A 27453-nucleotide genomic window follows, 5' to 3' on the forward strand; every position below is an offset into this window, starting at 1 on the left:
GATTTTTCCAATATTGGAAGGTTGCCTTTTGAAATTTGAAGCAGAACATTTTAAAGTTTGGAGTTTTTCAACTTGAACTTTTAAGGATTCTTAAGGCAGTCTCCAAGTTCATATGTTCAAATTCAAACTTAGAAATAAAATGCTGTCTTTGAGAAATCTACCCACATAAAAATACCCTTCATGTTTAAGGCTTGTTCATTTTTCCAAGAATAAATAAAACCCATCTTCATTTTTAGAGGACAAATAGTAAGGCTTGACAAGACACAAAGCACAAATTATTACAAACAGATACAAGGGAGAGGATTTAAGACAAGAATTACCATGACTGGAACAAATTAGATCGTCCACACAGATCACGAAGTGGCAGCACAAAAAAAAAATTAAAAAATGCTAGAAGTTAACTTGAAATCAGCAATACAAAATTAAAGGAAAGATAAATTCACTCCAGTGAAGCTCAGAGGTAGATGTTCCTATCGTTCCTTTGAGGTAAAATGCTCATGACAAGGTTCCTTTTGCATCTCCAGAGAAAGAACATGAAGGTGAGGGAGGCCCAGATTAATTCCTGTGGCACTGAATATTGTATGACTCTGCAAATTCTCCCACAGCTGGTGCCCAGGGATATCACAGCCCATTTGCCTCCTGAAAATATAATTAAATGAACCAAATTGTGTGATTCTCAAGCCCCCAGAAACTGCAGTGTTCATATTAGATGATGCAACCAATAGAAAAAAAGTAGAAATATATTGTAGAAATAAAGTACTTTTGCTCTGTGAAAAGTAGATGGTCCTGATGGCTTGGTCATATCTGGGCATCTGCACTTCCACTTTTCCTCTTTTCCTCCTGGAAAGAAGGTTCCAGGTCTTATGGGTCTGTGACTGGCAGGTCAAGTGACAATAAGAAATAATTCATTTATGTACTCACCACTTTGGTGAGAGTTCACAAATGCCTAAAACTGGCTCAGCCAAAACCTCAGCCCAGCATTTTTTTTAGGATAAATAGGGAGATCATCTGAGCTGCTGCCATATAAAATCGACTTTCATAAGCTGTTCTGAGCCTAAAATAGCTCTGCTTCCCACACCTTACAAACAGAACTTCTTTCCTTTCCACTCCTTTTTAAAAAATCTATTTTGAAGGGATTTATAGTGCAGCTGAACTCTGTTAAAGGGCAGGATGGCTTTGAAGTGTGCCATCAATGCACTTTAACTTCATCACAAACACAGAAGTTGAGTGTTGACTTGGGCCTTTGCAGAGAATGACGTCCAATGGTTTTGCTTCTAGAAAACAACTTATTCTCAAAGTGTTTTCTTGTTCAGAGACTGATATTTGAAATGACATTTCATTGGGACAGTGAGTGCTGGGCCCAATGACTGTCAGATCAGTGATTTGGTCTCACCTCAGAGCACTTTAAACCTGACACCCTTAGGGTGGAGGAATGACCATTTGCATAAACTGTTTAAGGCGAGATGTCAAACATGTTTTGTACAGTCTTGTCAAGCAGGACAGCAAAATTAAAGGAGTTTTAGAGCAGTTCAGTAGCAGCCTCTCTAAATAACAATAACATTTAATGCAACATTTAATGTCCATCCTTCACTTGCTCAGTCTTGAGTTCTACCAGCATAATTCCCCTCTCTGGGCTGCAGTCACATCCTGCACACTGCTTTAGCAAGAAATGTCACCATGTTGCTTAAAAAATATGTGTTGGAATAAGTTTATATTCCTGCTTATAATTCAGACCCTTCTGCAGTAACAAAATCTGTGTTGTTCAGAAGAGCATGTACTCTACACATACACATGTATTTTTGGTGTGCTGAAAAAGAGTCAAGGGTACCATGTCAGCTGACACTCAGGATGTCATCCAAAACCCATTGGAATTTAGATTTTCCCCACCATCCCTGAGACTTTCCTGAGAACACATGGATTACTGTAGTGTAGCAAACCCAGTGACCCCATCCAGTGAAATTCCCACAGAAGGAGGGTGTCCCTGCAGTCAAATATGCATCTGGGCAATTTTGCAATGAACCAGTAGAGTTTAGAAATGTTCATACATTCTCACTATGTTACAAGCCTTTCAGAATCCTCATTTTATTCATCCATTTCTCCTGCTTGTCTCACAAAAAAAAAAAGGAAACCACAGAATTACCTGCTCGTTTCACCAGGAAACTGCTTGGGTTTGCCTGGCTTTTTTAAAAGTTCTTTTTTTGATTTCATTTTTTTCATCATGAGGAGAATCAAAAGTAGATTCAATGTTCTGTGAGATTTTCTTTCTGCGGTGAGTGTGAAAGTTTGAAAGGGAAGGCTGTTGCTGTTCTCTTGTGTGATATTCTCCTGGGTGACATTCATCCTGTCATGGTGATGAAATGAAGCTTTAGCTTTTGTGGCTTCAGCTTTTTCTTGGCAGTCTGCAACCACCTGCCTGTTTGGGATTATTTTTACCCTTTATTTTTTAGCCCCTTGATCCTCAGGTGTTCCAGGAGCACCAGGAGCCACCACATTGCCTGGAGTTGAGCTGCTCCTTTTCAGCTGATGCCCAAGAGGTCTCTTGATCCTCTGAACTGCTTCGTGGCCTCATCCATCTCCCACTGAAGCAGCATTTCACTGGCCTCAGTAGGAGCTGGAGCAGATCTTAATTGAATATTGTGAAGATAAATGGGGATTGATTCCAGCTGTATTTTGTATTATGCCTTTTCATCATAAAACGAAGATGGAATTAAAATTAATACTGACATTGTTGAGTTTTGACCCCAGTTCATTTATTTTGGTCACCATCTTTTCTCATGCCCAGCTTGAGCACAGCTCTAATTCATGCATTTTTTAAAAACTGCTAGTTTATTACTCACTAATTGGTGTCAGGTTATGGTCTTTGCCTCTGCAAAACTTTTCTGCTTAAGATGAGAATATCTGCCTCTTTTTATATTATTTTTCTTTACAGAACTTCCAAGCAAATGAAATTAATACTGGTTGATTTCCACACCTCTAATTCATTCATTTTTTAAAAACTGCTGGTTTATTACTCACTAATTGATGTCAGGTTATGGTCTTTGCCTCTGCAATGCTTTTCTGCTTAAGATGAGAATACTTGCCTCTTTTTTCTCATATTGTTTTTCTTCACAGAACTTCCAAGCAAATGAAATTAATACTGGTTGGTTTTGGCTGTCACTGGTCTGTAGCAGGTTGGGTTGGGATATATTCTGAGTAAATGCACCCAGTCTTTCCTGCCCTCCCCTCCAAACTCACAGGCACAGTGCCAGAATTGAAAGGGTTTATTGTGTAGTTTATAGCAAGCTGCAGAATGCAGAGCCCACAGCAGCCTTTGCATGCACTCTTTTGGCTCATGAGCAGCATTGTTCATGAGTAAATAGTAAGGAAAAAGCTGCCCAGCAGAAAACACCTGCATGAGTCCTCTTCCTCTAGGAAAGATGTCACATAGCACTCAAGTGCAGGAATTCTTAAATTAAACATCATCCAGGACAAATATAGCAATAGTGGTATCAATCCATACCCTGTTCCAAGAGGATATAGTACCTAAATAGGATGTGGGTCAAATTCTGCTTCCTGAGTTCTCTAGAGCTGATGTTAAAGGGTCATTCTGCTTAGAGCTTCTCAAGTCCAAAGCCCTTAGTCATCTTCACTAAGGGAGATCTGTATAGTTACATTTAAATGGGTTTTGGAGGCACTAGGCTTAGGGAAGAAAAGAAAAAAAAAGTTCCTTTTCAAAAGATATTTCCTTGCTTTGACTGTTTTTCATTTCATGGCCGTGGCACATTTCAGTAATCCTCATTACACATATCAACAAACCTCCTTCCTTTCAAGACTGACAGTGTTAATAAAAAGCCAAAGTTGTGACAGTTCTGCTTGCTGACTGCCTGAGCCTTGAACACAAGGGGGAAAACATGATGCCAGCTAACCATGGGAGCTGAAAACCCAGAGAGTCATTGTACTGAAGCAAGACAACTTGAAATTCTGTCCACAGAGCAGGTTGTTCCCCTCTTTGGGGACCAACTGTTGGAAGCGTCACGCTCTTGTTTTTCCTTCTGTGTCCCCAACATTGACAATTAGAAAGGAAATTGCTAACAGCCTTTTAGGCAGTGAGGAGGAGAACTCCAACCCTGCTTTTGATTCTTTTGTCTTGTGCTGTGGTAGGTTTATGTCAACGGGGAGTGGGTGACCAGCATTGGGGAAGGAGGCAGCTTCGGGGAGCTGGCGCTGATCTACGGAACCCCCCGGGCTGCCACCGTCAAGGCCAAGACAGACCTGAAGCTCTGGGGCATCGACAGAGACAGCTACAGACGCATCTTGATGGTGAGCTCATGGGGAAGGGCTTCCTGGGGGAGTGGGTATTTTGTACTTTCTTTTGCAGCTCTGTGTTCAGAGTGCTCTGGTGCTTCCACGTGAAAGAGAGCGGACGTGGCAAAATCACCGAGTAGCTGAATGAAGTGAGCTGAAAGAAAAGGGGACAGGATTCAGCAGAAAGGAGCTGAGTCAGAAATGCAATTGAGAAACATTATGCATAACTGTTCTGTGAATGAAAACCTCAGGAGGCCTCTGTTACCCACCAAAGCTATGCAAATCCTCTCCTTATCGTGAGCCTGGAAATATCTCTCAGCAGCACCCCTTGCCTGTGAAGTCTTTGTCTGATCTTGTATTACATTCCTCAAGGCAGGTGATAGAAAGTAAATCCAGCTCCACTAAAATAATAAAAAGTCTTGCTTGGACTGTGCCCTCCATCTCTGTTAGCCAGCACCCAGCCACACATACCTGGGGTCTGTAGCTGCTAATGATTCATTGCTCTGCTCCTTTCAAGCTCCCTCATCCCTGCAGCAAAGCTCTGCAGACCTTTGTGGCACCTGGGGCGTGTGCTAGCTTATGGATTTGCTGTTGGTTCTTCAGTGGTGAGTTTATAATGGAAACTTTGACAGATAATTAACTTCAGCAAAGTCATAACTTTTTTATGAGTTTGTTTCCAATGTCCATGTGCATATCTTCCTTCTCCATAAAATATTCCTTTCTTTTTGATAATTAACAGACATTACTCTGTATAAAGCTTATTTCTCAATAGGAGTTGCCTCTCAAAGCTGCATTCTTCCATTCTGATCCGAAGGAAATGACACTGTGCTCTCAGACTAACAATTTTGAGATCATCTGTATTTCCAATGGGTGTTACAGAAAACAGAAAAGCCAGCAAAGGAACTGAGTAGATTTTACCCTTAAATGATTAATTCTTAAGCAGCAGGGTAAAAGTGATCTTTGTTTACCCTGTGTGATGGCTGTTGGGTGTCTGCATGAGCACTGCTGGTTTTCACTCCCGATTTCATGGGCTGAGTTCAGTGTCACATAAACAAACATCACACTGGCATTTAGGAGAGTATAGCTGATGGAAATTTATTCTACCCCAAAATATTCAGCCTGATGGCCCCAAGACAAATTGAGGAGCAATTATGAAAAGTGTTTTGTCTTCTCTCTTGTGGGTAAGCACCATGAATAGTTTTGAAAGGTTCCCAGTGCAGGCAAGCAGGCAGAGGTACTTCTAAAACTCAGAGCAGGAGAATTTCTAAAGAGATGTAAGAGGCACACACAGCTTATTTATCCCATGTTCTACAAGGGTGCAGTGGAGGGGTTTTGGGTGATGAACCTGCAAGCTACAAGGAAGAATCCAAAATTCAAAAGTGAAGGAATGTAGGAGGGAAATAAATGTCAGGACAAGGCACATATTCCTTGGCTCTTTAAGCAGAGCTTTCTGCAGCTGCCTGTGAGCTTGTGTAAGGAATTGAAGGGACAGGTTCACAGGCTTTGCAGCCTGGAGGTGATTTCAGGGCTGGTGTTGATGGAACTAGAGGTACCTAAAATCAGCCAGCCCTGTGAGCTGTCAAGGTTGGTCATGTGTCCATTATCACCTGATAGCACACTTCAGAGGATGAATATTTGATGCAGAGACAGGACTTTGCTAAAAGGATTTAAAGTCCCAAGTGGGAAAGACTGTGTTTTTAATGCTAGTTTGGTTGTACATAGAAGCTGAATATTATGGTTGTACTTCTGTTTGATTCTAGTGGTGCTAAGTGCTTTTCCAATTAATTTACATGTTCTCTGGACCAGTGCCTGCTGTACCTTAGCTAGCAAGCTCAGTTTCTGCAGTCAATGAAACCTTTTGATTGACATGGATATATTTCTCTCCCTCTCTTGCTTCTTGTGTTTTTTTCACAGTTGTGCCCCGTAAAAATTGATGTTATGTTGCACTGTGTTAGACACCCAGACAGCATTATTAATACTGAGATAGGAGATATTTCTTGGCAAATGATTTGCTGCAGGTGTAGAAAATGTCCAATTTTAAATGCAGCCCGTGGTGAATGCAATTTACCCATCCACACTGAATGAATCCTCTCGCCTTCCCATTTATTTGTAGGTGCAGGGTGCATAACTTTGTTGCTGTAGGTGAAATGAGACTTTGTGCAGTCGTGTGAGGGCAGGTCCAGTGGCTCTCTGCACATTTCCTCAAGCCTAAGAATTAATTACATCACGTTTCAGTGGCTGCATCTCATACTTGGAGCTGATTCCACCATTATGGGGCTGCTTTTGCTGTGCTCAGTTCAAGGGTAGTAGTGGCTGCCTCTCAACTCCCATGGTTTCCTGCCATTTAGCCTCTAACTGGATATTTTGAATGTATAAATACTTCTGCCTTTAAATAAGGAGTAGTAATGCTAAGGGTACCTTTTGAAGTGTATCATTTAAGATGGTTCCAAAATTTGGGAGCAAGTGGGTTTCTCTTTCCTTATTTTCTGGTTTCAAATCCTTTTGTCCAAGGAACAAATGACCATTTTCTGCCAAAGATTTTTGCTGTGGTCAGATAAAGCCCCTCCATAACCCCAGATAGTTATTTCTCTTGTCTGCATTCCTTCCCTGCCATGACCAGCCCCGTGTTTTCTCAGTCAAGTGTTGAAATTTTATTCAAGTTGTAAATATTTATTTGCAAATCATGCCTTCAGATCCACACTTGCCAAAAAGATTTTATCCTGTCATGAGACACTTGACTCTCCACCTCATTTCTCCTTGCAGGCTCTATTTTGGTCCTTTGCTTTGCATTTAATAATTTCTTGGTTTTATTTCTGCTTAGTGCCATTTTCCCCACTTACGTGTCTCATTGATCCTGACTGGTTTATGATATGAATAAAATGTATCTCAGGAGGTTTGCAGTTTGGGGTTTCCTTTTTATGGATGGACAAAGCCTGATGCAGAAGGTTCCTGCTGGCTTTTTGTTACACTTGTCATCCATTTATTATTTAGCCTGTCCCTGAGGAAGTTTGTTGAAACAGATACATTTCTTTATATTTCATGTCTCAGCTTAGGTACCTTTGATGGCTTGAAGGTCACATTCAAGTTTGTTTTAGCAGCTGTGATGATTGTAAATGTTGGGATAGGTCTTTTTGTCAGAAAGTGCAGTGAAACTGCAGTCCTTGACAAAGTATTACACCATGAAATTCATTGTACTACGTGGGGTAAAAAAAACCCACTTCAACACATTCCCTCTGTGGTGCACTCACAAATTATCTGTCCTTCTGTGTGTTCCACTTATTTCATAGAATCATCTCTGCTGGGTTACATACTTTTCACTCTCTTGCAAATTCTTTTATGTATATGTTCTCTGTGTGTGTGCACACGGGCACAGACACACACACTTGTGTACATATTCAACATTTATTTACTTACATTCTTCTGGGAGACAGCAAAGGATTTTTTCTGCCATGGGCTTCTCATGGAATTCAGTTGCTGCCCTCTTCTTTGCAATTTGGATTCGAGAGCATCAAGGAATGGGGAACATCCCAGGGTAGTACAATATTTGTATTCTAAATATAGCAAATACCACAAATACCAGAGAAGCAAATGTCTCTATCCCAACATCAGATTGATCCCCTAGACAATTCAGTTCCCAGACTGAGAAAATTTGAAGTATTAATTTCTTGCAATTTCTTCTTTAGGAGGACTTGATCCAGGATAATGTAACTGCCCTCCAGTTTCCATGGTCCAAGGTACCTGGCTCTGAGAGTGGAGCTGTGTAGGATTCCATGCATTTGGCCTATTTGGCAAACTGCTCACAGAAAGTGAGTTATAACATTGGTTTGTAAGTTGTGACAAATCAAGGATAGTCAGTTCCTAATGTTATACTTCATTTTATTTATGCTATTTTGGGTTTCTTCTGCTGCCTTTTTGCAGCTTTGAACCCAAGAACAAATTCTTTAACAAGCAGGGTTTTTTTCAGCTGAGATAAAATAAAGTTAGGAGGATTTTGGGTTGCCATAAAATGTAGGTTGTGTGGTGGCCAAACCATAAAGCAACTCCAAGGGCTGCAATCCACCTGACATCTGTGGCATAGAGCACCAGGACTGTGTGGGCTGCTTGGTGTCCATGGCCAGAATGCACAGGGGCTCTTTTATGCTCCAAAGCATCATTCAGGAACAGCTTAACCAGGGATTAAATGGGGCTGTGCAGTCCTGAAGTCCATTCTGGTGCCTCCTGCCAGGATAACTCTTTGTCTGAAACTTGAGTCATGCTTTGCCTCTCCGTAGACATTTGTTTGGCTTCTTACTGAAGGTGGGGATTTCCAGGAAGGACTCAATCAGCTCCACCTGAAAAAAAATGAATTGGAAACAAGACACAAAGAGTGCTGGAGGGACAAAGAAAGGTTGGACTGGAGGAATGAGAAGAAAAAATGGAAGAAAACAGGGCAAGGGCAGTTGGAAATGAGATGAAACAGATGCTGAATAGGAACTCAAGGACCTGTTACAGTCTCTGGGGCATTCATTTTCCCCAGCCTGTGTATTGCTTAAGCTAAGCCTAGGGCTTGCAACATTAAATGGTCCTAAAAATGGCTTTGAGGCCTTTTCTGTGTGGATTTGGCGAATGGGAGTGATCTTGTTTCTCCTTGGGACTGTCTCAGGGAGGAGCACTGCAGCTTAGAATATTAACAAGGCTTTGTAGTTAATGGGAGCCACTGCCTTTGAGGAGATGAGCTTGTGCCTGACAGCTCAGAGCCAGGGAGAAAGTGAACAAAGGAGAAGGGGGAGAGGGAGAAGCAGCAACTATTGAAATAAGTTATTAATAGGATAGAAAAAAGCAGAATTAATAAAGACTTTTTAAAACATGCCATCAAGAACCTTGCCAGTGCAGAATTATTCATGTACATTTACTATTGTTTTTATCTGGCTTAAGCTGTAAGATTTCTACTGCTTCCCTTGGGAAACTTTTCTGCGAGAGAATAATTCCTTCATTGGAAAACTTTTTTGATATTGATCTTAAATTAGATTTTCTCGATTTTCTCCCATTACTTTGAGTTATGTCAAGTTCTGCTGTACTGAATTGCCCTCTCTTTCTGTCATATATCTGTAGATAATTATCACTGTCTACTTAAAACCCCTGCCACAGTGCATGCTAGCTATGAGGACGACATACCTATGATCCCAGTGCTGAGCCAACAAATACAGGCTGGATTTGTTTTGCTCCTTCCTTATCAGCTCTCCCTGAGTGTTTTAGCATTTCTTCAAGCTCTGTTGGATTTGGGAGCACATTTCTGGAGGAGAGGTACTGAGACAGAATGTGGCACACCAGGCGCCGTCACATCTGAGCCACGGAGATGGAGCCTCTAAACTTCATTCCTGGATGATATCTTTGCCTGTGCAGACCAAAATAGCCTTGGCTGTGTTCTTGTTGCAGTCTGATGCAGGTCTCACCTCCTGTCTGTGAATCTCTTTCAGCTTTACAACTTGCAGGTCTTCTGTATGTCAAACATCTCTCCTCTGGATTATTTTATTAGTTATATTTTCCAAATGGATGCTCATACTATTATTTTCTCGCCCCATTTCTAACGTCTCCAGGTCCCTTTTTGTTATTTTCCTGCTCTGGTGAACTTTCAGGATCTCATAGTCTGTAAATGTTGGTACTGTCTTAATTGCTGCTGCTTCTAGGAGCTCCATGAAAATATTGCAGGAGGACAGACCCAGCACATGTGCCAGGGAATGCACAGGTTCTTCTGCAGAGGGCACCTGAAGGGTAGGAGAGGAGATTGTGATGCTGTTCATAGCCCTGGCCTCAGCAATTTGGGTAAAGCAACTAAAGAAAACAAGTGTAAAAAGGATATCAGAAGTCAGAGGTGACATATGCCTAGGAGGGGACAAGAGAGGAATATCAGGCTGGCCAAAGTAGGTTGGAAGGAACTAAAGATGATCTTTAAGATCCCTTCCAACCCAAGCCATTCTGTGATCCTATGATTCTATGTTCTCCCTCTGTTTCATGGGAGAAAAGATGGTTAATACCAAAGGAAATAAACACATGGTTGGTTGGCTGTAATTCCACTGCTGGGTTGTTTTTAGCTTGCACTTCAGTACTGATCTCTCCAAATCCTTCCCCTCACTCTGCTTGTGAGAGCAGGAAAATACACTCAAATAAAGACAAAGTGCATAAGGGTGAGCCAGGCCTCTCCTACCTGGAACTGAATTTGGGATTTGGTTGTGTCAACCTGGATCCAGCCTCAGATGCTCTGAAAAAGCAGAGAAAGCTCCTGTTACCTGGAGCCTGCCTGGGCACCCTGAGATGAAGCTTTACCACCCCATGGGCTGCTGTTTGTCTCCTTGAGGAGAGAGGGAGGGAGGATGGATGGAGCCATCCTGCAGGATGAGTCAGGAGCCATCAGCTGGGTCACCTTGGGGTTCAGTGCATGTGCTGACAAAAGCAGCCCCAAGCCCCAGTCACCAGCTCTTCCTGTGTTCTCCCTCACCCTTGTGGGATCATTCTGACAGGGGATATTTAAGGCAGTGTAGCTATGCATTAAGAGGGGTTCTAGATAGTGTGACAATACAAATAATTGTAACAGCACATTTAATTAACCATTTCCACTTCAGTTTTGCTCTTGCACTTGTCTTTGCTGTGGATTCCCTACTACTGCCCTGGCTTGGTTTAACCAAGGCATAGCACACCTGTGTTCCTGTAGGAAGTGGTGGGCTCTTTCTGTCTGGGCCAGGTGGGATGGCTGCAATTCCCACCTTCCTGGTTCTTGTCTGCATCTCTAAATATTCAAAGCCGTGGTCGGGCATCACTTATGGCTGCTGATTACTGCTTCTTAAAATTCATCTGCGTCCGCAAGTCATTTAAAAAGCATTTTCCACATCTGTCCCTGGGTGTCCCAGCCCATCAAACTAAACCACCAATCTGGTTTTCCACAGCTGTCAATTTTGCTGCTCTCATTTCCACTCGATTGCAGGGAGGAAAGCAACAACTGCTCAGTGTCCAGTTTTCCATTCTTTGTCTCCCAGCGAGCTGTCAGAAGCCGGCGTGGCTTGCAGAGCCTCCTGTGTTTGAAGTTCTCCACTTTTTTTCTTTCTGGCACTTCAAATGCTGCCGGGGCCCCCCGAGGTTGAGCACCAAGTCAGTCAGACAGAGGGGTCAGAGCAGGGTGAGCGATGCTATCGCTGAGCAGAACTGTCAGCACCAGCCCCGAGTTACGGCCGGGGTGCGCAGGGGAGCCTCGGGAGCTGCTGCTGCTGCTGCTGATCCACAGCTACCTGGGAACAGTGGCAGCTCCTGCTGGGGCTCTTTGGGGGCAGGGGTGACCCCAGGAGAGGGGCACAAATGGGAAATGTCCCCAGAGGAGAGCACCTGGCAGCTCCTAGTTGGAGCCGAAGCCCGTTGATGCTGCTGGAAGGATTTGTGGTGCTTTGGGGGTTGTTGCAGCCCCACCTGCTCAGCACTTGTAGGAAGAGGGATGATATTTAGTTCTTGAATACATCAGCTATTCCCATTTTCATACCCAAAACACTTCTGGATGCTTTCACACAGGAGGGCAAAATGTTACTCTCCTTTCCCCTTCTCTATTCCCAGCACCCACATGTGGTCGCTCGGAGGAGGAGGAGAAATAGAGAAGTGACTTTTTCTATGGCAGACACTGACATTTGCTTCCATCCTCTCTGCCCAGTCTATGAATAAATGGCATCTTTGTTTTCCTTTTCTTGAGAGGATCAATGTACCATCCTTGTGTTGTGCCTTGTAGGTTTGAGTAGGAGGCACCAGGCAGCCTTTGACATCCCCAGGAAATCTGCCCAGGCAGGAGGGACTTGGGGTGTCACCAGTGTGGAACCAACTGCACTGGACAAGGCAGGTCCTAGAGTTCCTCTTTGGTACCTGGGAAGAATTTCTTTACAAGACTTCCATGTCACTGCAAAAGGAAATAAGGATCCATTCATTATTTTTGTTTTTGTATTGGTAAAATTTCATCATACTTATTCCAACATGAATCACCTTCAAAAAAGCATGCTGGAGCAGCTGCCTGTGGTTTCTGTCTTGCTGATCAAACACCATGTAAGGAGAAGGTGTCTTAGAAATTTATCACACAACAAAATCTTAGTAGAATGGGAATGACTGTGCTGGTGGCTGCACGTACATTGATGGATTGTCTGCTCCCAAATGCTTAAATCTTGTTAAAATGATAATATGAATGGATTGCTCAGCATAACAATAGATACAACACTGTACAGAATACTAACCAAGTTTACAGATAAACATTTGGCAATAAAGAGTTCTTAAGCTAAAAGGATGGGATCTACAAGGGGGATATTTTAAGTTTTATTCTACATTGTAATTACAACAAGCCTCATTGGCGACAAGATATATATTGAATTAGCTAAGCAGTTAATTGATGAAGTTCAGGCTTTAAAAAGAATGCCTGTAAATGGGTACAATTCATCTGCAGTGTCCAGTAACACCAGTGAAGTCAATGAAATTACAGCAGGATTGAATTTGAGTCCTTCTGTCTTTGCTTATCAGCAATACAACTTGCCCAGACATTTTATGGGGAAACGTTTGCCTGAGGCTGTTTACACTGGCTATGCTTAAGATTTGGAAAGGGAGGGGGAGAAAAAAAAAAAGGAGCAGCTGTAGGAAGAAATCACAAAAATACTTTTGTGTAATGTTCTGCCTCCTTTTTCTCTCTCCTGTAATAACAGGGCAGCACTCTGAGGAAGCGGAAGATGTACGAAGAGTTCCTGAGCAAGGTCTCCATTTTGGGTCAGTTGCCCTTTGGAACTTGGCTGTTGGTTTCTCTGTTATTCACGCTGGCAGGATGAATTTTGATCTTTGATGGCACGATGAAAGGAGCAGTGCTCAGGCAGAAGGTCTCATATTGTGTTGTTTCTGAAGGAGTGAAAGTGTAAAGGGCCCTTTTTGTTTTTCTCGTTCTTTCCTGTGCACTGCCCATGTGTTTGGAGCACTAAAGGTGGAGCAGGCACACACTGGTACTTTCAGTAGCTGCTGCTGAGTAAAGATCATGTGGACAGAGCAGAAAGCAGTGCAGAGAAATGAATTTCTCATAAAGTCCAGTTACATCTTCCCAGGTGAGAAGCTTTTTCCTGCAAGAATGAGGTGCTTGTGTGCACTAAACAAACCAACCTTACAAATCAAACTGGACTGATCTTTTTTCTTCTGTGCATTTTACAGCCCCTGTCTCACATTCTTAAAACATCTGTTTAGCTTCTTGTCCTTGGATTTTGTTTCCCTTTGATTAATGTGATAGCCACGAAATTTGGACATGTTCTTGATGGCCTTCAGTAGGAAAAACAACAAACCCATAATGCCTGACCAATCAATCACCATTAGGAGAACAAAAGCCTCTAATAAGAAGGACAGTGTTAGACAGTACAATGAGTTGTTGATTCTGTAGGAGAAACATCATGTTTTTGCTGGGGCTGTTTGGAAAAAAACAGTTCAGGATTTATTTGCTATATAATTGAAGTATTTCTATTTCTACTTAAAATTTTTCTGGTTTTCTTTGTTTATGATATTCACTCACCATTCAAGCTGAGGTACCTGAAATATGAGAGTGTCTCAGTGAGAGTATACTTGAACTTCTGAGAGGTGCTATCCATGAGATTTTCAATTATATTTCTATGCTTAAAGTGAGGCCAAATATGTTGCTCGCTTATTAATGAAGTTTTCATCATTTAAAATCCTTCTTTAATGCTTAATTTAAATCTTCCTAAATTAAGAGCACAAATTATACCAAATTACAATGAGTATTTAAAGAAAAAAAGAATCTGTGCACCTGCACTAATGAGGAGCAATTACAACAATGAGACATCTCAAAACAATTTCAGAGTAGAAAGGTTATTCAGAGATGTGCTTCCTTAAACACATTCCTTGATTGTGGTTTGCATTGTAATTAGAGCCTAATTTGTAGTGTGGCTTTGAATCTTGGTTCAAAAAAAGAGGAAGGATTTTAAGATTTGAACTTTTTTTAAGTGCAGAAAAGCAGTGAACAAAATAACACATCATTGCAGGAACATGGAAATTTAGGTGAAATGTGTAAGGATGTCTTTGACATGTCTAAAAAGTAGATGACACCTGCAAAGCAGGAAGATATTTTAGAAATCTCAAAACAGCACTGAAAAGTCAACTTCACTTTATCCCTTGCTGTGGTCAGAACTCAGTGATTTCCTGGTGGAAAAACCTCCACCTTCTTCTTATGTTTCTTTTTTCCAAGGTCTGTCCAGTGTCTGTAATTAGCTGTATAATTGCAAGAGTCACATTTTTTTTAAATCTAAGGATTTTTTTTAGATTATCAGTAGTTGCTTATGAAAGAAGTGATACTTTGAAATTTTTCTTCTGGAGTTTAATTAAATCTAAAGACGTGAATTTATATGTACAATTTAGGCATTGCAAAATAATTGCATGTGGTCTAATTTATTTGATCAATTCTGCAACTAAAACTTGTAGAATATTCTATATATAATATAGATATATATAATGCTCTGTTTGCAAGATTTATTAACCAATGTATTTGTAGTGGAACAGTTCCCTTAGACAAAAGAGAGACACTTCGTGACTAGAGCTAGAATTAGCTTTGAATTTTTCATAAAGCCAACTGAAGAAGAAGTTTCAAGAGGCTCTTTCTTTTCATTGTTAATTACTGAGTTCTTTAAAAAAAAAAAAAGAAAAGAAAAAGTCTTCTCTAGTCTATATGAAAGAGTTTTATGCTTATTTTTAATCAAACAGAGCAGTTTTTGAATGGTGCATTGACAATATGGGCTTGGTCTTTGACGTTAGTTCTTCTGCAGCAAAGGTCACAAACACACCAGGAAAGTGCTTTAGGTGGGGAAAATGTTAGAAACAATTAATTTCCCAAGCAGCAACAAGAAAGTGGCATAAAAACATGAAGCTGTGTCAGTCAACCCCAAACTTACCTTTGGTGCTTTGAGCACTTTGGTGTGGTTTTGTTACCAGGCTCAAGGAGTCCTTTTGAGCTCAGCCTAAAGGCATTTTAACTTGAAGGAACTCCCTCACACAATCCTTCCAAGCAATATTTTGAAAAAAAATTGGGAAACCAGAGCCTGATGGAATGGCACACGTCTAATCCTGGTGTCAGAAACTGTATCTTGACATACATTAGCTCAATAATTCATAGTAAGTAGGAATCAGCAGAGCTCTGGGACGTGAATTTCAGCCCAGCTTTTTGAGGCAGTGAAGGTTAAATCATCATATTATCTGTTGCTTTTAATAACTCTTAAACCTGTAATTTTTCAGTCAAATCTGATCAAAGTACAAAAGTTCAAGTACGATTCACTCTCTGGAATTCTCATGCAAATGTGTGTAGAGAGAGACACAGGTGGCACCTCCTCCCTGAGGGCAGGACAGGTGGAATCCACCCCTCAGCCAAGGCAGGGGAGGGCACTGGGACACTGAGCAGCCCTGGATGTGCCCTGTGCAGGCTGCCCCTTGCCATGGTGGGGATTGGGGTGGGTGCAGGTGGGTGATGAGGACCCCTGTCACAGGCTGCTTTTGCTCTGTGAATCCTAAACCAGACCCATCATTTTTAATTACAGAAGTTTTTTTTAAGTTTTATAACTTTTCTCCTTTAAGAGGGGGAATGAAAAGGAAAACACTTTGCAGGCCGTCCTGCTGGCAAATGAAGAAGAGCTGCCATTTCAAACACCCGTAAACCTGGATGCCTCTGGCCTCCTGCTGCTCGTGCCACCAGGGTCTGGCCACTGGCTGTGGTGGTCTCACCATCCTTGAGATGGACACTCTGCATCACCCACCCAGAGCCCACCAGGAACTGGGAGCAGCTCTGATGAAAACACTGCAGGACCTGTCCTGACACCTGATGTGGGATGTGGTGAAGGAATCTGGGGTGCTCCCATATCTCCAGGCAGCTCCTCAGCTGCTCCAGGCTGTGGCAGTGCCAGGGCAGCACGGATCAGATCTCAGGAGTGAGGAACCAGAGCCAGCTTCTCCTGTCCAACTTTTCAGATTGCTATCTGGGTGATTACTGATGGCTAAGACACAATGAATAAATACATTCATGTTTCCCAACTGGAGGTTCGTGCAAAGTGCCTGGATGAAAGAAATGTTTCTTTTATAACAGAACCAGGCACGGCAGAGCTGTCAGTTTAGATATGAATCTTCAGCCAAAGTTGGAGTGTTTTTATAATATAGCTTTATGATCTTCAATATTTTAGAGTCCCTGGACAAATGGGAGCGGCTGACGGTGGCTGATGCACTGGAACCTGTCCAGTTTGAAGATGGAGAAAAAATTGTTGTGCAGGGAGAGCCTGGTGATGACTTCTTCATTATTACAGAGGTAAGATTGGCAACCTGATAAGCTCTGTCATTTCCTGGTAAAGATCAAGGTTTTGTACTAAAGACATTTGGGTTCAGTTCAATCTCTTACTTCAGCATAAATCTAACTCCACTTAAACCAGGAGACCTACTCAAAATTCAAATGAATTCAGAGACCAGTTCCATGGAATTGTCTTAAGTGAGACAATCTCCTTTCCAGTAAACTGAAAATGCACAGTAATTTTGAGGTGTGTCTGGTGTCCTTAGTGTTTGAAGGTTTTGTTTACTGTGGGAGACTTTTCTAGTTCCAAATTTCTGATACTGCAGCAGGGCTGGTCAGCCACAGAGTGCATTGATTGCTGTTCCCAAAGGGGCTTACAGGGAATATCACAAATGGACATCTGAAAACTGGAGCAGGGGACCTGATCAGAAAACAGATAATTTGTTCTTTGTTTTTCCTTAAACTCAGTCCTAATGGCTGAGCCATCTTTTTGTTTACTCTGACAGAGGCAGACAGATCTGTCAGGCAGCTGAAAATGCTGACATCTTTTTGGGAGATTATCTGACACTTCAGTTCCACCATCTCACTTCTGCAAACAGATGCTGACGGGGTTTCCCCCCCTCTCTGACATAAATATTTGGATCCCTGGTATCTCACACAAATACCAAGGCACTTGTGATATAACAAGCTATAAAGAGGAATTAGAGAGACTCAGACTGAATAACAGGAGAGCATTAGGATATGATTGTCTATGGATTATGAGTGTTCCTATGCAAATATACAGAGCAGAAGTAGCCAACATATAGCCAATATAATAAAATAAACCAACCGAATAACCAACATATGGCTGTGGTGACAGCTCCAGTGCACACACCTGGCCAGGTGTTACATGACCAGCAATGAGTTCCAGTGGTGGCACAGGAACTGGGAGGGAACTGGGAGGGAACTGGGAGGGAACTGGATCCCCTCAGTGTGGGAGAACTTGGGTCAGAGGGGTGTAAGAGGCTGGTCATGGTGCAGCCTTGGGATCCAGCTGTATGCAGGCTTTGCTTTGCTTGCTCTTTATCTGTGGATTTTTTGGACAGGTGCCTCTATACAAAACAGCCAGAATTTGGTTCATAATCAATACCTGACATTTAAAATTCCATCCTTCCTTCCTCTTGAGTGTTGGAAATATGTATTTTATTTATGAACATAGTTTCTCTACAATGCTCACAAAATTGTCAGTGCAAGTAACTGCATCTGTCCATCAAACAGGGAGACAATTCAGGAACTTTAAACATCTGACAAGCAGTGTCCCATCAAAACAACAGTGCTAGAATAGATGAGACTAGATATTAGATAGGGAATCTTTTTTATTAAGAAGATATTTAGTATATGAGAAAAATTTAGGAAAGAGAAGTTTTTTCAGAAATATGGAATTTTTATTACTCCTAGTATTTCTGAATATGCTGTTATTCCTTGCAGCAGCAGGAGACTAGGAAAATTTAATTTTCTCAGCCATTGAATCCCATGTGGAAAATTGGCAGCTTGCTTAAGAGTTACCAAGGGCCTTTATTTTCCCCCTCTTGCTGAAACAGCTGTTAAGTCTTGAATGGGTAGAAAAGCATTAACACTGCATTCTGTAGAAAGTACCTGCTCATCTCAGCCTTCTACTGCAAATCTGACTTAGTTTCTTACTTTGGAAATTGCCTCTATTTTTTACTTTAAAGAATGAACATCCAGTTTCACCTATTTCTTGTGCTGCAGCCTGCTCACACAGAGTTTAAGCTTCGTATTTTAAATGTGATTTTTACAGGAGTTCACATCTTTGATTTTCAGCTTTTCTGTAGGAAAAATTCCTGCAAGTCACCAGGAACACATTATTCTACAACCTGCTTGAAAGTAGTTTTGGCTGGTTTGTTGTCACAATATGTTGAAAAGCCATTAGCTTCTTTCATATGCTTTTTGATGTTTGTGGTCTTCTAATCCAAACCACTAGAAATGCAGCCAAGTTGCTTGGCTGCTGTGTATGCAGAAAACCATTTCATATATCACTAAAATGCAGCCTCCTTTGGAGCACAGCGTGTCCAGTGCTACAAAGCTAACTTGGCCACATGATTTTTGGACAAGGCACTCATTTACCTTTTTATTTACTCATTTTACATTCCATGCAGCCCAGAAAGTCAGTTGTGTCCTGGGCTGCTTCAAAAGCAGCGTGGCAGAAAGTCAGGGGAGGGGATGCTGCTCCTCTGCTCTGCTCTCTGTGCCCAGCTCTGGGGTCCCCTCCCCAGGGGAGGCCCCTGAGATGTTCAGAGGGATGGAGCCCCTGTCCTGGGAGGAAGGCAGAGAGAATTGGGATTGCTCAGCCTGCAGAGGAGAAGGCTCCAGGGTAACCTGTGCCCTTCCAGCACCTGAAGGGAGCCTGCGGGAATGATGGAGAGACTATTTGTGAGAGCCTGGAGTGACAGGACAGGGGAATGCCTTCCAAAGAAAGGGAGCAGCTTTAGGTTAGATATCAGGAAGAAATTCTCCCCTGTGAGGGTGGGGAGGCCCTGGCACAGGTTGCCCAGAGAAGCTGTGGCTGCCCCAGCCCTGGAGGTGTTCATGGACAGGTTGGATGGAGTTTGGAGCAACCTGAACTACTGGAAGGTGTCCCTGCCCATGGCAGAAGGTGGAACAAGATGATCTTTAAGGTCACTTCCAACCCAAACCATTCTATGATTTATCATAAACCATGATCATTCATAGCATGCTTTAGACAAACCAGTTATCACTTTATAAAGCTTTGGTGCATCCCAGATACTGGTTCCAAGTGGAATCTTGTGAATCCTAGCATAAAAGCTTCTCTGAGGCACCCAGGACTCACATATGGATTTAAAATTGTTGAACTTCATGAATTAGTGATTAATTTCTAGTTGGCCTGCCCTGCTGCCTTGCTCTGTGCCATCCCTTTGGGGCATTGTAAAGACACTGGTCCTGCCCAAGGACACAGCCTGTGAGTGGATTGACACCTTCAGGATTTGCAGACTGAAGAGAAACCACTGAAACCTTTTGAAAGGGACACTGATAGCCCCAGTGATGATCAGAACAGCAATTCCTGCTTTAAACCAGGAATATCATCCTAGTTAGTATGGGTAAGTCGAATTAGTCTCCCCCTTGTATCAAGCAAACACATTCAGCTTTTCCCTCCATTTCTTACCATAAACTTTTGTCATGGCTTTCTGTCCACCTTCCTCCCTCCAGGGCTGTATGGGTTATTTGGGGTGCAGGTTATTTGAGGTGCAGGCTGTGAGCATGGAAATGCTACAGTGCCTCTTGGAAAGTGAGGCTGCAGCAGGAGCTCAGCCAAATTATTAGAATAACAGACAATGTGCACAGGGAAGAATCACAGGAAACCAGAGCTTTTTAAGTTCACTGCTCACAAAGCTGTTTATGGTTCATTTTTTGCTAAAAAGTCTAATGAGAAAAGTGTATACGCTGAGATTCCAGGACAGCTACAGATTTTCTGCCATCCTAAATCTTCACAGGCACCAGTAAGATGTTTACTTGCAGTAGTTTGGGTTCTTTTCTGTTTAAATATCAAGCAGTCTTCAAAAAGATTTAGTTCTAATATTTAAAGGTTGTCGGCTTTTTTTCCCTGAGATAAAATTATTGTAATCTTTATACCATATTCCTTAATGTGAAGATAGGATCAGAAGTGAATGTCTGCTTATAAAAGCAAAGTAACGACTTCTGTGAGATTGATTTACTGCACTTGAAACTAGTAAGTAAAAATAAAAAAAAGAAAAAAAAAGAAGCAGCCCTGCAGTTTCTGTATTTTCAGATATTTCCAGGTCTTACTTTCCCACTCTGGTTTTCACACAACAAACTCGGGCTTTCCCAGACCAGACAGATGTGGAATGTATCTGCTGGATTCCAAGGTCATGGAATTATCCCATATGAGATTCCTGGCACAGAGGTGAAAAACTTTAAGCACCATGAAACAATTGTTGCCATAAAGAATTATATTTTGGCAAGCGTAAATCATAACAGATGTACGGTTTCTAACAAATAAATTTGCAGTTGTGTCGTGCCCTGCCACACTGTGTACCCAGCAGTGGGGAGGATTTATTCATCTGACTTCAGATAACGCAAATATTTTTAGCCAGCATTTTAAAGTGGTGGATGCAAAGGCATGTGAGCTTTGTGGAGTTAAAAGTCCCTTTAAATGAAATGCCAGTTGAACAGGGGCTGGTTTTATTCCCAACTTGTGCTTTGCCTCTGACTCCAGCTCAAACAGTAGTTCAAACCAGTGTAATAGTGCTCTGAAACTGGAAAGAAAAGAGGTTTTTGCTGTTGTCTAGGTTACTGGGAAAGGTAGCGACAATAGTATTAAAAATAGCGGTTATGATCATGTACCACTCTCTTAAGTTCAGCTTCCAGCTTGGCTGGGTGGCACAGTACCTCGAAGTCTGTAAGGCAGCTGCCAGAAACACCATTTCATAAATCACTAAAGGGACCTGCAGCCTGCTGGGGTTTCAGGCTGCCAGCCCTCCCCTGTCACATCCCTGGCATGGCTTGTCACGAGCCAGCGCCGTGCCCGGTGCCCCCAGCCTGTCACAGGACTCACCCCCTGTGCCCAGGGACTCTCTGGATCTCAGCTGCACTCTCAGAGCTTGCTGAGCTGCTGCCATATGGCCCTAATACTCACAAAGTTTGACATGGTTTAAGAAAAATGTGTGCACAGGCACACAAACGTGCGCAGGTGGAGGAGGAGAGAACAGCAAAAGGTTTCTGACAGGGCCAGGGTGAGCCTGAAGAGCACAGCTTGTGGCTGCCCTTTAAGTGTACAGCCTGTCATCTGCTCCCAGGACAGGTTGGTTTAAAAAGAAAGCATAGAAATAAATCTGCATGAGAAGTAAAACATCTCCAATTAATAGCTGGTTGAGCTGCCCAGCAATCGCATGCAGCAGTCTAAAAATAAAAGACCTAAAAATAGAAGATAATTCACTGGAGACAATTCAAGGAGAAATGGACCCATGGTATCAAGGAGTTTGGCATTGGATATTTGTTTTTAGCTTTAAATCCCAGTATATTTAATTGCAGATTTGTGCTAAGTTACAGAGGGTACTCCTCTCCAACTCCTTTGTGAAAAGCACTTATAAAAATCTGGGATTTATATTCTTCCTAATTATCCTGCTGGTTAGAGAGGAGGCATGGTCAGGGCATCTGATTTTCAGTCTCACCTGTTCAGTCTGTGGGCAGAACATTGTTTCTCCATCAGTGGGAACAATCCTAATGACACTTCTTAAAGGTGAGGAAAAACTTAATGGGGAAAGGCATAAATATCTGTCACTACTGAAACCAGGAAATGGGAATAGCAAAATCGACAAATAAAAGAAAAAAAACCCATTGATAGTGCAGAAGGCTGCCTTATTGAAATAAATGAGTGAAATTAATTGGTAATGATTATTTTTCCAGCACTATCCTTGGCTGATCACATTGGAAACAGCCCAGGAGTCCTCGGTGGGGGCTGTTCCTTCCGTGCTGCTGTTGACATTTCAAGTCAGGGCCACAAACTGGCTCCGGTCTGGGCAGGATCCGCTGTGAGTTCTTGATGAGAGTGTACTTGAGATAGTGTCCTGTAGGTGAAATCAGTGTTTCCAGCCCTGCTGACACTCCTGGCACGCTCTGGAGCGTCTCTGCACAGATGCAGTTCAAAGCCTGTAGGTGGAACAGTGTTTGTAAACTCTTCCTGCCATGGTAACCTCGGAAGGGCACCTGGTCCTACACAGAACTGGGCCTTTCTGTAGGAAAACTCGACTTGAGTCTTAAATTACACAACGAGCATCTGAAGATTTATGATTTAAAAGCTCCTTAAGAAGGAAAAGGAAAAAAAAAAGAAAAAAGAAAAATAATAGCCCAATTGTTTCCTGCCCTAAATCGTTGCTCTTTGACATTCTAACCTAAGAGAGACCCCTTTGGCACCTACCCCTGCGACAGGCAGGAGAACTACAAAGTAAACTCCTTCCATAGGGATAATGAAGTCACTGCCTTAGGCACACTCTGCTATCACACCTGATAATCTCTTTAAAACACAGTGCGATTAATTATTAATTAGGAAGATGAATGTTGTCTAGAAAAGGAGTTTCAAAGGCTACAAATCTGAACTGCTTAGTGTTACCAGGATTTTGTTGATACCGAAAATGTTTGTCAAAGGCAGTCTGCAGCGACTCCTAATGTACCCAATAAACAAAATATCCTGAATAAACAGAGCCAGCAGGCACCAGGGCTCTGTACTCTGCTTATTTTTAACTGCACAGACATTGTTTCCCACAGAGCTCTTACAGGAAGGGGACGTTCGATTTTCTTGACATCACCCAGTTGTGCTGGGGCAGCAACATTTCCACTGGCCCTGCTACAGAGTTCCTCTGTGCTCAGGATCCATTTTTAATGGCCAACTGACATCAAAGATGGAAAGTTAGGTGTGTGATTGGGTCCCATCCTGACAGGGATGGAGGTGAAGTATTTTGCTGAGTCAAAGAGACTAAAATGTTAGCTAAGTCCTGCTCTTGTTAAACTCAGTTTAACTTCCATGAGCAGTGGGTCAGGCTGCATATCCATGGGATAATGTTTCATAGGAAGCAAATGGCTGCTCCCTTTCTTCTTCCCACCAGCCATGGAGGACCTGTCATTGTCTGCAGCTTTTGGCCTTTCCTTCCAACTCGTTCTCCAGCCCCACCAATAACCAATAACTGCAGTGCAGTCACTTCTGGTGAATTCTGCAGAACCTCAGAAGTGATGTACGAGGGAGCATTTTCCTAACAATTTTGTGAAATTTCACATTAGCCACTATTTCTAGTCTATTTTAAATCTTTGCAGATTTTATTCCTCATTTGTGGCAGAAACCAGGACAACTGTATGTAAATGTCTTGAGTTGCTATGAACCCAGAGAGTGGAGAATAATATATAATAGTTTAAAAATGTACAGTTAAAAAATACTGTCAAACCCAGTCATGACTCAATCTTGAGTTCACAACCAGAATTAAGTCCTCTTGCTTCATCCTTCTGCAAGACCATTAATGTCACATAGCTTTTATATTAGGAAAATGAGTACTTTTGAAAAGTACTATAGACCTTTTGAAAAAGAGGTCTGATGGAAAGGAAAACAGTGTAAAAGCAATGTGCCCAGCCAATAGTTTGTGATGGAAAAGAGTTTTCACCTGTATTTGGTCCCTCCATATAGTATGAGATAAATAATTTTATAATTAAATAATTTAAAGAGTTTTAATAATTGTGGTCTATATGACATGTAACCTTTTAACTAACTCATTTCTCTTTACCTGCATGAACATGTCATGAAGGTCACAGGGTTTTTATTCTCACCACACCTTCTGATGAGGTGTGTGAAGCAACCTCCATGTTGTGTGATCTGAAGCAGAGGGCACAAAAATTGGGATAGTTCTTCATTCCTGAAAAAACAATTGATGGGAATTAGACACCTTAGGTTTAAGGCAGAGAAACAATGGGAGCCTGTGGACAGCATCCCATCATTAGTGGACCATCCTTATTCCTTTAGGTTAAACCTTACCACCCAAAAATGATGGGTGTTATTTTGTACTGCAGGTTCTGTGGAAGTCACTTGCTCTTTGTATTCGCAGAAATGTGTTGATTTCTTCCCTTGTTTTTGTAGAAAGGTCTCTTTCATAAATCAAAGGTTGGCAAATAATAAAAATCCAAGATTATTTATTGGCTGAAGGAATATTTGCAGTGTCTTTGGCTACATAGTTCAAAGGATTTGTCTTCTTTTGGAAAGTAGCCCTAGAACTGCTGATCCTTAGCTCTAACATGAAAGCTGTCCCAGGAATGATGCTATCAGCAGTCCCTGAGGGCTGAAATGGCAGCTGAGGAGTGATGTGCTGGTGGTCTTCCAGGACACTGGGAGTGAGGACATTGCTTATGTCAGCACCACCATGTACACACAGGACCTGCTGTGTTACTCTGTCTTTGGGATATTGATAAACCTACATCTTGAAGCACAGTTCCCAGGAGGATGCAGTGCAGCCATACTGTTCCCAAAGGCTTAAAAGTAGTTTTCCCAGCCTCTTTTTGCACATGGTATACCCAGCATAAAAAAAAAAAAAAATGTATGAATGTATGAATGTTTCCCCAGTTCACTTTTGACATGACAACTTGTGTAGGAGTCTCCAGTCTCATTCAGCTGTAATTTAAAACATCTGATTTGTAAACCCATAAAATTGAAGTTTATGCTGGAATGACAGACACACCCTGGCCCTGTACCACTATGGGATATGTGGAAATCAGGGAAATCCGGGAAATCATTTGGTGTGCAGAGAAGGAAACCCCAAAGTTAGTAATTGGCAGTTTCATTCTTAATATATGCATGCCTCATTTGAATTTGCTTAAAAATCAGAATGCAAGATTTTCTCTGTATTCAAAGCAGCCTGTGACTTCTCCCTGAGCTAATACCAACTTTAGGGTATGGTTGGTGCTCTTCATCCTGTCCAGAAGTGTCTTCCTACCAGGGCTGTCTGCAAAAGCATTGGAGGTTCACAGGGGATGAAAAGCCTCTCCATGGGAGTAAGGAGAGCAGCACAGGCTGTTTACCCCTCAAGGTTTTCAGGATCCCTATAAGCTCCTTTGGCACTGGAGCCTGAGCTCACAAGCCCTGATTCAAAGCACTTAGTCAAGGTGAACAAGAACTTTATGGCCCCAGGCATGTTAAATCTGAACTGACATTAAAGGCATCTGCTGTGTCAGGAGCTGGGAGCTTCTCTGTCTTCAAGCAAAAACACTGCAGTGTAAACAAGACCTGAAATATGGTGGTGCTCAACCTAGAGGAAGAGAAATGGAGAACTTCCCAATCCCTGCTGGAGTTCATACCTTTCTCTGGATCATGTTAAAGCTGTTCCTTAGTGGAATAGCTTTTGTCCCTGCTCTGCAAAGATATCATTGAGTTGACTGCAGATTTGCTGCAAGAATATAGCCCTTAGGGCTCCTTCATTGCAGTGTGGATTTTCTGGAGCATGCAAGACCCTTCTCAGTGTGCTCCAGGATGAGGCAATTTTGAGTTTGTGAGGTTTCTTCTTCTGAATTTCAGAATTTGGTCCTTTGAACACACAAGATTCACCAACTGAAAGGACTCAAAGAGATCTTTCCATGGGGGATTTTACAGATCTCTGTGATAAACTCTCTTCTTTCCTTCCTCCAGTTTAATCCAAGTTTTATTTCTTACTCAGAAGCTGCTGCCCTTGCTGGCCACAGCTGCTCTCCCAGCCCTGGTCACAGCATTAGTTATGAGACTTTAATGACAATGTCTGCCTCAGCCTTTTGCTTGGTCTGGTTACTTCAGCATCTACAGAATGTTTTCACAAAGAAGCAGATGGTGGTAGGAGTAATTGGGCCGTAAAACAGCATTAACAGCTAAAAACGATTTTCACCAGAAAGGATTCTGCAGGCAGGGTGAGGGAGGTTCAGCTCTGTTTTCGTGTTTTCTCTCCCATACATTCACCCCTGCCCTGGCTGTAGGTGGTAGCTCTCTGCTTCCAGGAGATGAGCCCTGTCAGGTCAGTCACAAATATGAACAGTTGATGAATAACCCATTATAAAGTCACTTTTATGTTGACTCAGTGGATGTTTCCTGGCTTCAGAGAGAGGCAAGATAATGGCTAGCTTTGTAGAAAGAAAGAATCTCTAAAATGCAACATTTTTTTCCCTTTGTGACTTTTATTGCTTTGTACACTGACATGTCTGAGGGAGGAAAACAGGGCCTTGTTGCCAATAATCCACAGCGCTTGGCACAGACGGTCTTTAAAATCTGGCACTGGGATGAATATTAATTCAGTTGTTTTCCCACAGAAGCTACTGATTAGTCAAGGCCAAGTATCCCTGAGATGATTCATTAAAACCAACATCTGAGCCCACCTTTACTGAGTAGCTCTGCTTCTTGTCACCCCTGCAACAGGTGACTGAATGTGTAATGGAAGGGGCGACCAAAATCCCAGAACAGATTAAAGATAAAAATGCAGAGGAACCCCAAGGGCTGTGGTGCAATGGCTTCCCAGCTTTCTGGGCATAGAGCCAGGACAACAAGCCAAGGGGGATCACACCCCAGGCAAGGGGTTCCTCCCATGGCTCAGAGCTGCTATCCTTATTCCTCTGTCACCATCCCCTTGCTCCCAGGCTTCCCTGTCCCAGTTGGCAGCTGCTGGTTTGAAGCTGGCACTACTGTGTGGCACTACTGTGGCACTACTGTGGCACTACTGTGGCAGAGCTGCTGTGGTGTCCCTCTGTCTGACGATGGGGGGTGATGATGATGAATTCATGAGTCTCCCAGAATGTGGATATGCCTCTACTGGACACCTGTGTGGTCTATCCTGATGGTAGCTCTGCTGCTGTGGCTCAAAGGCTCAAAGAATTTGAAGTCAATATATACTATAAAACTTAAGGTTTTGCTCCTGTAAAGTCTTTAAACAGGAAAGGCTTAACAAAACAAGAAATCCCATTTTTACTTTGTGCAAAACCCATTTTATTTCACCTGAGTATTGCAGGGGTCTCCATGCACAAAGCAAATTGCAGCTGGTACAATTTCTTTTGGCTTTTCACTGTGTTTACTGGTCTCTGTCTGTCTGAATATTGACTTCTTCCATTTATTAACAGCATTTCTTTTACCTCAAGAGGAATACATAGGTACAGCACAGGTTTAATGCAGGCTGTATCAAAGAAACGCTGAAAGCAAAGACTGTCTGAGGTGCTGCAATAGGAGGATGAACAAAACGACTGAAAAGGTCTTCCTGTGTCAGACATCTATGATTTTAAATACTGAACGATCAAGACAAAGGCATTTCCTGGTGATTAATGATGGGCTGGGTGTAGTCATGTCT

At 42.3% G+C, this 27453-nt stretch overlaps 1 protein-coding gene across 2 annotated transcripts in view; it reads left to right on the top strand.

The window, feature by feature from the left end:
• The window catches only part of PRKAR1B (protein kinase cAMP-dependent type I regulatory subunit beta), a 92867-nt gene that overhangs the window by 56691 nt on the left and 8723 nt on the right, over positions 1–27453 (top strand). For both annotated transcript variants that reach the window (XM_071444027.1, XM_071444025.1), the window contains exons 7-9: positions 4141–4299; positions 12981–13041; positions 16488–16609. In XM_071444027.1, the coding sequence (XP_071300128.1) occupies positions 4141–4299; positions 12981–13041; positions 16488–16609 (342 nt within the window). The remainder of the gene's footprint in view (positions 1–4140; positions 4300–12980; positions 13042–16487; positions 16610–27453) is intronic.

The sequence above is a fragment of the Agelaius tricolor genome, unplaced genomic scaffold (genome assembly GCF_023055355.1).
Source record: "Agelaius tricolor isolate 1412-34295 unplaced genomic scaffold, bAgeTri1.0.p SCAF_19, whole genome shotgun sequence".
NCBI lineage: Eukaryota > Metazoa > Chordata > Aves > Passeriformes > Icteridae > Agelaius > Agelaius tricolor.